This window comes from Pomacea canaliculata, linkage group LG11, assembly GCF_003073045.1.
Source record: "Pomacea canaliculata isolate SZHN2017 linkage group LG11, ASM307304v1, whole genome shotgun sequence".
Lineage (NCBI taxonomy): Eukaryota > Metazoa > Mollusca > Gastropoda > Architaenioglossa > Ampullariidae > Pomacea > Pomacea canaliculata.
In genome coordinates, this window is record NC_037600.1 from 17,315,069 (window position 1) to 17,330,295 (window position 15,227).

Here is a 15,227-nt window from a genome sequence, read left to right on the forward strand (position 1 = left end):
AATGGGACATACATAAGCTTTTGTGGATGAAGTAGATGTAAAATGGAGATCAAGCCAGAAAGCACTGTTAAATTAACAGAATAGTAATCAATAAATTGCATGTGATGGCATGTGTGCTGAGTCAAACTAAAATATTATGTGTTATATGGTGGCTTTGAAACTACATATTTTTTATGCAGAGTTGATGGAGCTTTACCTAACATTATGTTTTCAATGGCTTCATGCTTCTTTGTTGCATAATAATATGGCAGTGTAAGCTGACATCGCATATTTGAGCTAAGACTGGGGCTAACAGGCTGTTTATACAGAAAAGTGAGGAGATGTGAACCTCATAAACTCTATAAAGTGGGAAACCCTCAAATAAATGATCTCTTAAAAGCAATGAAATGATGAAAGGTGACCTGAGAAGGACCTCTAGCCCACATTTAGGTGTATTTGTTTCACAAAACAAAACCAACCTGGAAACTATTTTGTTTCTTGATTCTGTAGATCAGGACATTTCAGGCAAAAAAAAAAAAAAGTAGAGTTATGAGTTGAGGCTGGGGCTAACAGGCTAACAGGATTTTGGAAATGTCGACACCCCACTGAGACATCGCTACCATGCTGGTCATCGTAAACAGCATACAGTGATACCTCGGTTCTCGAACGCCTTGACTTTCGACCAAATCGGTATTCGACCAGGAAATTCGAGAAAATTTTGTCTTGGAATCCGAACAAATATTTGGAACTCGAACATCCGAACGTCCGAGATGAACCGAGTTGAGCCGAATGGCGTTCATTCTGCCCAGTGCGCCTTGCTTGCGTCATCAGTGTGAGTGCAGAGAGAGAGTCACGCTTTGTGTGTACTGTACTGTATTGCAAATTACTGTACTGTACACTGAATTTAACCCTTAGACATGGGTCCAAAGAAAGCCAGAAGTGGTAATGCAGACAAAGGTAAGCGGAAAGCTGTGAGAACAATTATTGAGCTGAAGAAAGAAATCATTGCCAAATATGAACAGGGCACACGTGTTTCGGATCTGTCTGCTGAGTATGGCATGCCAAAATCAACCATCTCTACTTTCCTTAAGAATAAAGCTGTTATAAAGGTTGCCAATGTTGTCAAAGGTGTAACACTGATAACTAAGCAAAGGCCTCAGATAATGGAGGAAATGGAGAAACTGCTCCTTATTTTCGTACAGGTACAGTAAATGAAACACAATTTACTGTACTGTACAGTACATTTTATTTTTGTTTTGTTTTAATAAATACACTTTTATTTCTTATTTCTTGTTGAGACTAATGTTTTTCTACATATTATATACAAATTAGGCCAGTAAATAGGCATTTTCTGGGGCTTGGAACGAATTAATCCAGTTTCCATTATTTCCTATGGGTTTCATTGCTTCGGTTCTCGAACAATTTGGTTCTCGACCGTCCTCCCGGAACGAATTATGTTCGAGAACCGAGGTATCACTGTACTTTGAAAAAAATCCATCACATGCTCTACCACTCATCCTTATTACGCAGCATGTCTCTCTTCACCTGGTTCTGATACTGACTCCTGTACTGTGAAAGTTTTGCTGTGTGCTGTCAACTCTCTACTGGATCATATTTTACCTATGGATCATTTGAACACTTCCTTCCACAATGTGCTTTGTTTAAAAATGCCCTGGTGAGGCACTCCTTCAGAAATCCATACTTGACATCATTGTGTTTAATAACTACCGCCCACTTTCCAACTTGTCTTTTCTCTCGAAGATCATAGAGAAAGTAGTTTATACACAGCTCTGGGCCTATTTACAAGAGGACCAAGTCATCCCCCAAGCTCAGTTAGCTCACAGGACCAAAACTAATATCTGGCCCTGTCTGCTGCATTCGACACCATCGACCACTCTCCGGTCCTTAAGAGACTCCACACCCTCTGTGGACTCTCTGGACCTGCACTAGCATGGTTTAACTCCTATCTCACTGCTAGGATGCAGACTGTTCATTGATGGTCAAACCAAAGAGGATACCAAGAGCGACCAACTAGGTGGGAAAGTTAAGCCATGCTGACTCTGATGTATCTGCAGTCACGCCCTCCTTTTACGAGAATCAGCAAATTCTCTTTTAAAGTGGTGCCCAACCTTTTCTCACCTGAGGGCCATACTGGACGTGATATAAAATCTCGCAGGCCAGAACATGGCGGTTTTGCCAGAATTATGATGTTAAAAATGAAATCATGTTGTGTCTGGTTTAAGTTAGCGTGCCAGGTGAGGCACCTTCATCCGGCCCGCAGGCTGTAGGTTGGGCACCCCTGCTCTTTGGTATCAGCATTCGAAAAGTATAAAAGTGTGTGCATCTGATTTGATTGTGTGTGTGTCTGTTGCTAGTACACAACTGCCAGAACAAAGGTGTGGCACGCTCAAATCTAGTGACGTTTACTCTTCCAAAAGGGGAAGACTTCAAGCCTGACTTCAAGCTCTCGTATAACAGTGGTCATTCTTGGTATCCTCTTTGGTCAAACATCTCTCCCTGTTTCACTTTCTTGTGGGGTCCTCCAAGGCTCAGTACTTTGCCCAGTTCTGTTCATATGAAATCACTTTCATCTTGCATCCAGTTTCTCATCAATCATATGTTGATAATACACAACTGCAGTGCTCCCCTCCACCAGCTGAGTTTCATTCTGCTACTAGCACCATAGAGGCCTGTGTTATCAGTGTGAAGGACTGGATGGTAACAAATTCAACGATGATAAAACAGAAGCCTTCCTATGCTTGAGAAGAAGAAATCCATCTTCACTTATTTGTCTACCAAGTCACATCAAGGTGGGCAAAACCAACATCACCTTTGTGTCGTCCGTGAGGAATCTGGGATTCATTGTCACCGAAGAAATGACCCTTGATAAACAAGTTACAGCTGTCTGTCAGTCTGCCTATTATGAGCAGAGCTACATAAGATCAACACCATCCGTCAGAATCTCTCTATGTGCTCTTCCAACATATTTGTCTGTGTTTGTTCTTTCTCAGCTTGATTACTGCTTGCCTGCTGGCTGCCCTGTGTAGCGTACCACTCCCAGCGTCGCCGGAAGCACGCTCGCGACCACTCGCTCAGCCAGCAGGAACACACACCCAGTCGCTCTGCCAGAGGCGGGACATGACTTACCTGTCGAACCCTTGATAAGCGAAGACCACAACAAAGACAAAATGAACGATATAAATAAGTTTAATCCAAAATTAAAAATAAGCAAAACAAAACACGAATACACCTAATAAAAACGGAGAAATACACTTATGATTACTCGCAAAAGAAAAGGGGATTACCCCACACAAAGAACAGAAAATAAACAAATAAAGCAGTTAAACATCAGCGCACACCACGGCACAATACAGTACGTGAGCGTAGTTGCCCCCGAGTCTTTAATACTTCACAAAGATCAGGAACATGGGGCACTCAGTTGACAGTCTCTGGTGCTGGTTCACATGGCACAGTTCACAGTTCAGTTCCCTAGCTGACTGCAGACGCAGGACCAGTAGACAAAGATGACGAAACGAAGAAGCGTACAATGGTGGACAATAACACATAGATGAGAGACCATCAAAACTGTGTAGAAACAGATACACAAGGCACGTACGCATAGCACGTACACAAAGTAAGTACACAAGGAATGCACACAAAAGACGTGCACCAAGGATGCACACAAAGCCTGTGGATAAAACAAAAGAACAACAGTCACTAGGACGCCACAGGATGAAACAACAAAACTTCCCCCTCCACGACCCACCTATAACTAAGACCTAAAGTAGCCCTAATTTCTCCTTCTAAAAATAAAACCCAAAACGGAGGCGCGCTCAAAGCGCTCCTCAGCAGACAAAACTCTAAATTCCAAACCAAAAAGGGTATTCTAATAAAGAGCAACCACATGTGTTGGTTTTTTGTTCTTTTATCTCTTGTATGTTGCCCATTTTTGCTGAATGAAAGAATGAAAAGCTTTAGCGATATGTTAAAGATCTGACAATTTTAATCTTCTGAAAGAGATTTGCATAGGCTTACACTAAGTTCTTAGGTATGGCTGCTATCTGCCAATAACCAAGTTAATCCTTTGTGCAACAAGAAAGGTAAACTTTCTTTGTGCTTTTGACATTAAAAAGTAATCATTAACACTGTGGCCAGAATCAGTAATATATGTGTAGCAACCATCACGGTCGCCTTGAAATACACTATTCAAAATATAAAGGTCAAAAGAGGCACATAGATTAAGTAAAAATTTCCCATAGTGATTAACAGTTAGGTCAGCGGTTCTCAACCTTTTACATGTGGCGACCCCCCTGACGAACACCGGTACGTCCGCGACCCCCCTTACCCGGCTAGGTCGGTGGAAGAGCGGGGGGGGGGGGCAGCTTTAGCTAACCTCGAACGCCGCGTCGAGGAAATCAATGCAATTCAACAACGGAAGAGCAAAGTTCGTATCTGCAAGAAGTATAACTGTTAATGAAATTTTACTAAAGCTAATAAATATTATTTTATTGGACACTCACTTTGATTAATGAGAAGGTTGAGCCTGCTTGCTGTTGCATAAAGAAGCGAACCTGTGTGCGATGTTCGTACCCACTGCTATTCGCAGCTCAGCCTCTGCGTCCACACGATTTCTGTATTTCGACTTCAGTGCTGCCAATGCTGAAAATCCTTGCTCACACATATACGAAGTTGAAAATGGCAGAAGAACTTTCATTGCTTTCTCAGAAAGGAGAGGATATTCACCGTTGATGCTAATCCAGAATGTTGTCACTGGTGTTGTTTGGAAGACCATTTTCAGGGATTGGTCACTCGAAAGGTTGATGAGCTGCTCTTCTTCTTGCGTGGACAACCCGCTTGTGCTAGGATCAGCCAGAAATGGATTACGAATCCAATCGTATTTAGTCACATCAATTTCAGCGAAATAATGCTGAAACCTTTCTTGCAGTCCGTTTAGATGGGCAATAATTACATTCTTCACCTGATCAAGATTCAAGTTGTCAGCCTTGCACTTACACAAGCACGGAAACATATCAAAAATATTTTCTTGGCGTATCTTTTGCGTCCACAACGAAATTTTTCGGACGAAAGCATTCATCTTGTCAGTTGTTTGTAATATGGTGGTGTAATATAGGGGAGTCAGCGATGAGAGATTGGGGGAGAAAGAGGGCAAAAGGTGAGAGGAGGGAGATTGGAGGCTTAATTGTTGAGAGGGAGATTGTGTTTTGAGTTTTGGAAGTGAGAAGTCACTGCATGCCGAGACAGTGTACTTGAATAGGAAGAAGAGATTTGGAGTTTGAGCCCCCGCACCACTCGGTTACACAATGTAAACTAATTCCACTAATACCAGTATAAGAAACTTTTTTTAAAAAATGACCACCTTCGCGACCCCCTTGTAGGCACGTCGCGACCCCCAAGGGGGTCGCGACCCACAGGTTGAGAACCGCTGAGTTAGGTCATGTGAGTGTCTGACTTTACAGAATGACTATCCAGTACGTCTGCTACAAAATCGGCATCAGTAGTATCATTGTTCAAGCACCCAGTTCAACTGCTTAAATCTCCAGCTACAATAACGTACCATCCCCATATTTCAACATGCACTCCACCAAACATTCTTCAGTATTGAGAATGCCATTATTAACACCAAAGAATGGATAAAAGAGAGAGCCTTCAGGAGTTACAAAGGCACACGCATAAAAAAATAACCTTAACAACATCAAACAGATTTTTTGCAATTCGGAAAAGCATCAAAATTTGAGAACTTGTGTCCAATCTGGAAATATATGGTAGCAGTTTATTGTTAATTAGACATGTGAAAGCATGACTAGTTGGAAACGACTGCAGGAGTAAGGTCTTCCATAAATGTATCATCGAAATAAATAAAGTCATGTCATTATAAAAGACTTAAATTTAATGTCCTTCAGTTTACCTTGCAGTCCGCACATGCTCCATTGCAAAAAGGAAAGTGTGTTACAAGTGCCTGTAACTTGTTCGTCACCATATCGATCATTTTCATAGTCATGGTGTGTAACTCGGGCTGACTTTTGTCTGGCCTCTGCCGGATTATTGCCCTTAAACAGTATCGCATGACCCATGAACCACACCAGGCATAGACTATAAATAACAAGGACAGCCAACTCTGGCATGGGAACAGATCTCTTGTGTCGCGTATTATTGTATTATTTTGAGATGACAGGCACTAGCTGTGCAATTCCAGGATGCCCTGCTTGCGAAAGTCGACACAAAGGTTTATCATATCAAAATTTGAAGCAGTATTTTTTAATGGTTCCATTCCAAATTCAAACTGGAAAATGCCTTCTCACAACCCTATATGCTTACCTTGATCCTTTCTTTTGAGCCTTCTGCTAAGTCAGGAAATTTGCTATATAAATTCCTTTTATTATTATTATTTTTGTAAACATCATTGTATATCTGTGTGTGGGGTGGTGTTTGTGTGTGACAGCATGCAGGAAGATGACTGGTTTACAGTCACCTGGGAAGAACTGCACAACCTACGCCGTCGTGAAGTGCTTGGTGAGCAGTTCTTTTTGATGTTTTTTTTTTTTTCATTTTAGTGCGATCTTAATCCAGGGTTCATGCTGAGTCTTGAAAGTATGGAAAAACAAGACGCTGTTTCTAGACCAAGAAGAGTTTTACAATGTTTACATTTTGCCGATAAAGTCTAGAAAATTTGGGTTCCAGCACAATTTCATGCAAGATTAAAAATAAAAATCTTTACTCCTAGAAATGTTTTGATCAAAATGAACTCAGATCCCGATGCTTGCCGTCACTTAGTGTGTAGCTCCTCAGGAGCATCTTCTACTATAAGCTCCATTTCCTACTTGGCATCGGTTGCAAGACAACCATCAACCTCAGTATCTATCCAGATGGACACGACATGGGTCTCTTCTGAGGGCCCTGTCCCAGTCTGTCAGGCTATGCCTCCTCCTCCTTCTGCAAGCTGTGGGGGCACTCAGTCATCACAACAATCTCAAACCACACAAGCATCTCAAGCCACACAAGCATCAAGTATCCCCCTTCACCCGTCAGAAACGCTGCAAGCCAGCAATCACGCAACATAGAATCACCAAGGAACAGGAATACCACACTTCAGACAGACAAGAACACAAAAACAAAACCAAAATCACCAGAAAGAACTCGCTGCTAAGCAGAAAACATCTGGGACTACCACAGCAGCACCATCAATCCCTGTTTCTAACCGCTTTGATTCTCTTGGTGAGCAGGGGATAGATGTGGTTGAGTTATGCTTAGTGTCACCTTCTCCATCCCGACACCCCATGCTTTCCTCTTCTTCTTTTCCTCCCTCTGCTTCTATGGGGCGCTCTGCACAGATAAACTATGATAAACTCACAGATAAACTATGTCTACAATCCTCCAATGGAACTGTCGAGGGATCTGAGCCCACTTTGAAGAACTCGAATGCCTAGCATCTCGTTTCTCTCCTAATATTTAGCACTACACTTCTCCTACCTTCAGGGCTTCTGCTAAGGCTAAATTCTTTGGGGTCCCAGGGACCCCTTCTTCAGATTTTTAAGGGGTCCCTGTTCTTCACCCAAATTTGAAGGGGACCCCATTGACGAAAATTGAAGGGGTCCTCTGAACTTTTAATGCATACTGTTTGCAATTTTTTGCGTAAGCAGAAGCCCTGTACCTTCCACATCTTTTTCCTTCCAAGGCTTTCAAGTTTTAAGTCAGGATTCTCAGACTGACGTCCCTTCAGGTGGGACTGCTCTTCTCCACTTCCACCTTTTGTTTAGCTAAATATCACTTTCCACTCCTCCTCAAGCTGTTGCTGCCCAGGTTAGTCTGAACAAGACTATCACTATTTGCTGTGTCTATCTTCCTTCTTCTTCTCGGATATCCCACCAGGACCTTGAGGGTCTTTGACCCAAGTTCTTTCTTTCATCTTTCTTTTGGGGAACTTTAATGGGCACCACCCCTTGCGGGGTGGGGCTTCGACTGACACCAGAGGAGAGTTGCTAAGATAATTTTTTATGGAAAGTGATCTCTGCCTTTTAAACGACGGCTTTAACACCTTTTGTCATCCACACAGTAGCACAGTGTCAGCAGTTGATTTGTCGCTGGTCAGCTCAATAAGGATGGAAAATCTATTCCTACTAATATACTTTTGATAACTTTATTTTATTTTGCATTACAGTCTGCAAAACAGTCTCTGTGGTTCTGATGACATTTTCATCTACAGAAGCAATACAGGAAAGAGTTAATTGAGAATATTGCCACTGACATCACAGAATATATATATATAAGTTCTTTATTGCTTTGTGAGTAATTATACAGTGAGTATTTAGACGACATTTTATAAAACCCAAAATCAAGTCTGTAAACCATTTTACATAGAAATTTTTGTGCAAAGCATCAATACATACACGTACATCAATAATATTTTTAAAATTTTGTATTCTTTATAGTATCAGTGGATGTTGAAGTAGGTCTGATTTGGAAAAACTTCCTTTGCTCATGCTTTTATGACCACTGATAACTTCTGTTAGGGTAGGACTCTAAACCAGTGGTTCTCAAACGGTGGGGCGTGCCCCCCCAGGGGAAGCGTGACATGCTTACAAGGGAGGCGCGAGGGTGGTCATTTTTTAAAAGTTTCTTATACCGGTATTAGTGAAATAAGCTTACATTGCTGGCTAAGGGGGGCGCGGACGTACCTTTGTTCGTCAGGGGGGCGTCACAAGTAAAAGGTTAAGAACCACTGCTCTAAACTGTTGTATGAATATCTGCTACTTCTTTAACTTGGCATTATATATAAGATTGTATGACTCAATAAAATTTCATGATCCATTATTGTTACTTGTGTGAGTGTTAACCATCTGTTTTTTTCTGGTCTAATAACAGATGGGATGAAACAGATTCTGAGTGAGTTTGAAATATTTGAGGACCAAAGGCGGCTTATGGAGAGCGAGAGAGAGAGTCGGGGAGAACGAGCTTTACAATTGTGAGTAGCTTAGAGGTGTGGGAGAACGAGCTTTACTTTTGTGAGTAGCTTAGAGGTGTGAGTAGTGCTAAGATGTGAGTAGCAGAGGTAAAAATAATGTTGACAGTGATCCCATGCTACATCTTGCTAAGCTCTTTTCCTCAATTTTAAATGAAATTCCTTCAGAGACGATTGCTACATGAAGGCATTGTAATAACCATCCACATGTTTCCTGGCTTACGGAGGAGTGTAGGGTGGCTCAGCATGCTCGGAAGATAGCCCAGCACCTTGCCTTCTGCCTTAAACACAGAGCTCAGGCTCATTATATTTTTAAACAGACAAGGAAACTTGTGTGGCAGTAGTTTGTGTCCTCATTGTCCTCCTGCACCACTTCCCAAACAGTATGTGTGGTCGTGAGAAAGATAAAAGGAAGGTTTCAGGCTGGCTTGATAGGCTATCTGAGGGTTGGAGACTCTGTCCTCTCAGAGGCATGAGATGTTGCTAATTCCTTGGCATCCACCATTGCTCACGACTCCTCCTCTTCTCACTACACTCCACTTTTCCAGCACCTGAAGTCTGTTCAGGAATTGTTCTGCTGTGACTTTTCTTCCGATAACTCCGAAAAGTACAATCTCCCCTTCTCTCTCTGAACTGCAGCAGGCCTTTCAGAGGTGCAAGGGTCTGCACCAGACCCAAACAATATTTCTTATCAGCTGTTGATTGATCTTCCACAGGTGTCTGTCCTCCTTCTAGGCATCTTTAACTTTATTTGGGTGTCTGGCTGTGGAGTCTGGAAGTTTCCTCTCCAACCTGCAGTATGGCTTCAGAAAACGCCACAGCACCCTGGACCACTTGGTCCGTTTTGAAACTTTTGTCAGGGATGCATTTGTCAGCAAAGAACATGTTTTGGGGGCGTTTTTTTATTTGGAGAAAGCATAACACACTACCTGGAAGCTAGGTATTCGGTTTAATCTTCACTCCCTTGGCTTCCAGGATAGTATGGCACTCTTCATCAAGAATTTTCTTTTGTACTAACTTTTTCAAGTTCATGTAGGGTCTATCCTTTCTGATCTTCAGGAATGGGAAATGGACGTTCCTAGAGTAGCATTCTTTCTCCAACTTTTTTCAGCATCAAAATATATTCAATCTTGAAATCTGTCTGTCCAGGTTTGGAGGCCTTTTTATCTGTAGATGACTCTGCTTTCTGTATTCAAAGTGAATCCCTACCATGCCTTGAGCGCCGGCTTCAACTATGCATAAACGATGTACAAACATGGGTGGCAGAAAATGGCTTCAAATGTTCTCCTACGCAGTCAGTATGCATCCACTTTTGCAAACTGCAAGGTATGTTTCCAAACCCATCTATTTTTGTTAATGGCACAGTACTCAAAGGGGTCTAGGAAGTAAATTTCTTGGGGTCATCTTTGACCGTAAACTATTTTTTCTCCCTCATATCAAATCTCTATGCCTTTCATGTCAGAAAGCCTTGGACATTCTCAGAGCAGTTGGTCATGTCAGCTGGGGGGCAGACCGCATGGTCCTACTTCGTCTGTATTGTGCCCTGGTCCGCTCCAAGCTAGACTATGGATCTATCATCTATGGTTCTGCTCGAGTCCTACCTCGAAATTCTCAATCCTATTCATCATTAAGGACTACACATTTGTTTGGGCGCCTTCCTCACCACTCTTGTACAAAGTTTGTACACGGATGCTGGTGAGCCTCCACTTTCTCTCCATTGTCTGAAGAGCGGTCCGGTGGCGCAACGGTTAGTGCCTGTCACCAATACAGTGAAGGTTGGCTGCCCTGAGTTCATTTCTCGTCTCGGGCACGCTGTTCTTTCTCTGCACATGGCATCTGTTTACAGGGCTGGCTGCTTGCCGTAATATAGCCTCAGCTGCTGACACGGCGTAAAACACCAATTCCCCCCCTCCATTGTCTGAAACTCATGCTATCCTATATTTGTCGTTTAGAAGCTTACCCTGGAAACCCTGCGTACCATGCTGTTTTTGGACCTCAGTGTGTTGCCCTGTATGCCATTTGTACAAAGGAGCGAAAGCCGTTATCACTCCATGTTGCACCTCATCTACAATCTGCCAGAGTAGATATTCAACTGGCAGAGCCTCTCTCTCTATTACCAGCTCCTCCTTGGACCCTTCCTGTTACAGAGATTTGTCTTGATCTTACAGCCTTTTAAAAAGGTGACACTAGTGACCTCATTTTTCTTGAACGCTTTCAGGAACTCCTTTCTGACTATCCTGGATTCTATTCTGTTTTTACAGATGGCTCCAAAGTCCCAAGTGGTGGCCCTATCACTACTGCAGCAGTTCCGTCCTACCATCCGCTTCAGTCCAACTGGCAGATGACTGCTCTATTTTCACTGCGGAACTTCACACCATCTTGCTTGCCTTGCACCATGTTCACCGCTCTTCAGAGCACAACTTTTTTGATTATTTCACTCTCTTTCCGCCCTCCAAGATCTTCTTTCCAATGATTTTGACCACTCTTTTGTGGTCCAGTTTCATACAATTCATGCAGCACTCATTCATTGTAACAAGGACATTGTTTCTATTTGGCCTCCTGGTATCTGGCAATGTTCGAGCAGACCAGGCTGCCAAGGCTGCATGCCAGTCCCCTGGCAAATTACAGTCATTGGTATCATCAGTCCGTAAACCTATTTTCTCAGCCTATGTTCAGTCCCTATGGCAATGCCACCAGGACACTATAATAAATTATATGCCATTCTCCTTAAATTTTTTAAGGTAAGGTTACTTTTTATCCTTGATTTAGCCTTAGTTGAAAGAAACAAACATTTCCACTTGCTTTACCTTCTCTTATAAATTGTCCCCATGGGTAAACACTCAGCCTCTATCTAGTGGGTATACTGGCCACCCCTTTCTCCTTCTTTGGATGTGGAGGATACAGAGTCAGATTGACCACTCCTGTCACTCATATTTGGCAGTCGACAGGGTATTTAAAAACTCTTCTTTCCATAAAATCCCTCCCCACTGAATGCTTCCTGGTGTGAAACACAAAAATCCTCTGAAGCCTTGCGTACATAGAATAATAAGGTGTTTGTTGACTAGTCATCTTATTCATTTGTGAACATTCATTTGTGTGAGCAAAAGAAAAATTTCTGTCTTGGGTCTCCTCGACAGACAATAAAGTCTGATTTGATTTGATTTGATTTGATTTCCCTAACCTTTCTGGGATGTCTGAGGTTGAAATCCGTCCCAACCCCACTGCTTTGGCTGTGGTGAGACTGGCCATGCTGCAAGTGATTTCTCCTTAAGTTTCTACAATGTTCATTGCAACAGTTTCCATTTTGTTTTATGAAAGGACTGTCTAGAACAGAAAGAAAAAGGAATTTTCCAATGCATACACACAGAATCTAGGGTCTGTTACACATATGTTCACTGTCGCAAAATGACCTTCAGCATCTATCTCTGTTCAAACTGATGATGTGGGTCACTATCTGTTGTTATGCCACCTCCTCCTCTTTTAGATTGTGGTGGCCCCAGCACTTCCCAGTCCATAAAAGCGATTTCAACCATTCCACACAGAAGCACCACCCACACACTAAGATGCAGTATACCTGAAGGAAAACCTGTTAATGTAAAAACCCTCCACCATAAGGAACAACAAAGAAAGACACATTCAAAATCATCTCCAGATAAATTCACACCTTGCAAACACAGCTAAAACTAGAACAGAAAATGGAAGTGGTCAAGAGACACACCTTTTTATTTTCTCCATCCTATTGTTCCCTGCCTTTCCTCCAGCAGTTGCTTTGCATCTCTTTCTACTAGATAATTATATCCTCTGTCCTTAGAGAAATTGATTCTAGAGAGGAGTTCCTGCACTATGTTTTTATGATCTTTTCCTTTGAAATGATGGTTCTAACACCTTTTCCCAACCAGACAGCAGCTCAGTTAGAGCTAGAGTTAGAGTCATCTTAATTTTAATTGGACCATACTCAGCAACCATTGTAGCAGGGATCACTTCTACATCCTGTACACACACATGTGTGTGTGACACTCTCCCTTGCTATAATGTAACCTTAGTTGTTGGCATGGCGTAAAACTCAAGCAAACCTTTGCTTTCTTCATCTTTCTCCTGATTTTGCTGTCCATATTTATGTGTTTTGTTGAAGTTTCAGGACCCCAGTGTGATTGCAGAGATCTAGAATATCATTCACAACCCCGGGCTCTTTTTTCTCACTAGCATCTTTATATGCTTAAAATTATTACAATGACTTATAAGTTTGATATGCATTTGCTAAGATATTGGCATTGCATTTCTTAAAATTTTTAGCTTATATGTGTGTGTGGCATGTGCGTGTGTCAGGGAGAAAGTTGCAGAAAATGGGCAGGTAGAAAGCATGTTATACCACAGAGAGATAGGACAGCGGACTGCTATGCGTACTCTGGAAGAACAGGTCAGTGACATTTTTTTAATCAGGACACCACTCCCATGGCCTATGACTAATGCCATTGTCTTATACGATTTCCACTTTGTCATGTAGATTTCCTTGTACAATAAAACCTCCTTATTAAGACTCACTAAAATCCACCAGAATCAGATTGTAACTAAAAGTATAGCAGGGTGATTAACCAGCTTTCATTCCATGAACCATGACTTCAGACAACTGTAAATTCAAGTTCATTTATTTAAATCTTTAAATAATTCTTTTAAAATTTTAGAGGGTAAGGGGGGTGTCATTTTCACTTTCACTTGGTCATCCTTATGACCCGTGCAAAAGTCTCAGTTCAAAGAAACATGGGAAAACACAGGATGATTTGGAAAAAGGAGATGTGGGAAGAGCATGCTGAAGTCTTTTGAGGGAGCCTGACATGTTTTCCTGTAGTAAAGAGTGCAGAACCAGCCAAGTAGCTCTTGTCACTCTCCTCTTTTGAGAAAGATAAAGGTCTTAAAAGCAAGTTTTTTTCTATTAAACATCTTCACACTTGACAAGTTTTAGTCCAATGTGGAACCCAGATAGCCTTTGAAGCCCTTCATAGATGGCATGCAAACAGTTTATACATCGTCCCATTAAAGTCTCAGTATAAATATAAATAAATGCAAAATTTGTAAAGCACATGCTCGCACTCCTAAGGAGCATGCTGTTAGCGCTTAAGAACAAGAACAAAACATGGACAGCATACAAGGGACAGGAAAACAAACAAATAACATATGAACGATAAAAGAATAAACAACCATATTAAACGAAGAATAAAATCAAATACAGAAAACAAAAGAGGAACCAAATAACAAGAACAAGAGCTGAGAGTAACATGGTATTGCAAAAGGAAGGGTGTGAAAAAGGACTGGCATTATGGGAAAGGTTGTTTGGAGTAATGTTTACGAAAGAGGTGCATTTTCAGTGCACATAAAAAGGATTCAATAGTGGGTAGGTGGGGATATGGAAAGGGAGAGAGTTCTATTGTGTCACTTCACAATAACTAACAAGCCTGTGGCCATATGTTGTTATTTTGGTGAAAGGAAGAGTAAGAAGATGATCATCAGACAAGGAGCGGAGTTGTCTAGCTGAGACATAAGGGAAAAGGAGTTAAGAGAAATAATCAGGGCAGGTGCCAGCAAAGAAATTAAAACACAGCACGGACAGTTTGTACTGGATGCGAGAACTGATGGGTGGCGTGGTCCCATTTCCTAGCTGTAAGCACCAGACATGCAGCAGAGTTCTGTACTTTCTGGAGTTTGTGAAGAAGGTATTCAGGGCAGCCAGCAATCAAGGAGTTGCAGTAATCAAGTCTGGATAAAACAAAGGCACAGACAAGAGTGTTGGTAGCGGGCATAGACAGAATGTGATGGATGGCACTGAATCTTGCATAGTTCATAATAGGCAGACTGACAGACAGTTGTAACTTGTTTAGCAAGAGTCATGTCTGCACTGACAATGAATCCCAGATTCCTGATGGAGGATGCAAAGGTGATGTTGGTTTCATCCACCTTGATGCAACTTGGTGGACAAATAAGTGAAGTAGATTTCTTCTTCTCGAACATAGGAGGGCTTCCATTTTATCATCATTGAGTGTAAGTTTGACACCATCCAGTCTTTGACTTCATTAATACAGACTTCTATGGTGCTGGTAGCAGAGTGAGATTCAGCCAGTGGAGTGGAGCAGTATCATCAGCATATAATTGATGAGAAATGTTGTCAGACTGGATACAAGATGAAAGTGGCTTCATATACAGAATAAACAGAACTGGGCCGAGTACTGAGCCTTGAGGGACGCCACAAGAAAGTGGAGCAGGATGAGATATTTGACAA

The 15,227-nt window shown here is 41.9% G+C and overlaps 1 protein-coding gene across 6 annotated transcripts in view; it reads left to right on the forward strand.

Annotated features, from left to right (window-relative positions):
* The window catches only part of LOC112574959 (E3 ubiquitin-protein ligase LRSAM1-like), a 55,587-nt gene that overhangs the window by 28,069 nt on the left and 12,291 nt on the right, over positions 1-15,227 (forward strand). For all 6 annotated transcript variants that reach the window (XM_025256406.1, XM_025256404.1, XM_025256405.1 and 3 more), the window contains 3 exons: positions 6,440-6,510; positions 8,860-8,959; positions 13,283-13,373. In XM_025256406.1, coding sequence (XP_025112191.1) covers positions 6,440-6,510; positions 8,860-8,959; positions 13,283-13,373 — 262 coding nt within the window. The remainder of the gene's footprint in view (positions 1-6,439; positions 6,511-8,859; positions 8,960-13,282; positions 13,374-15,227) is intronic.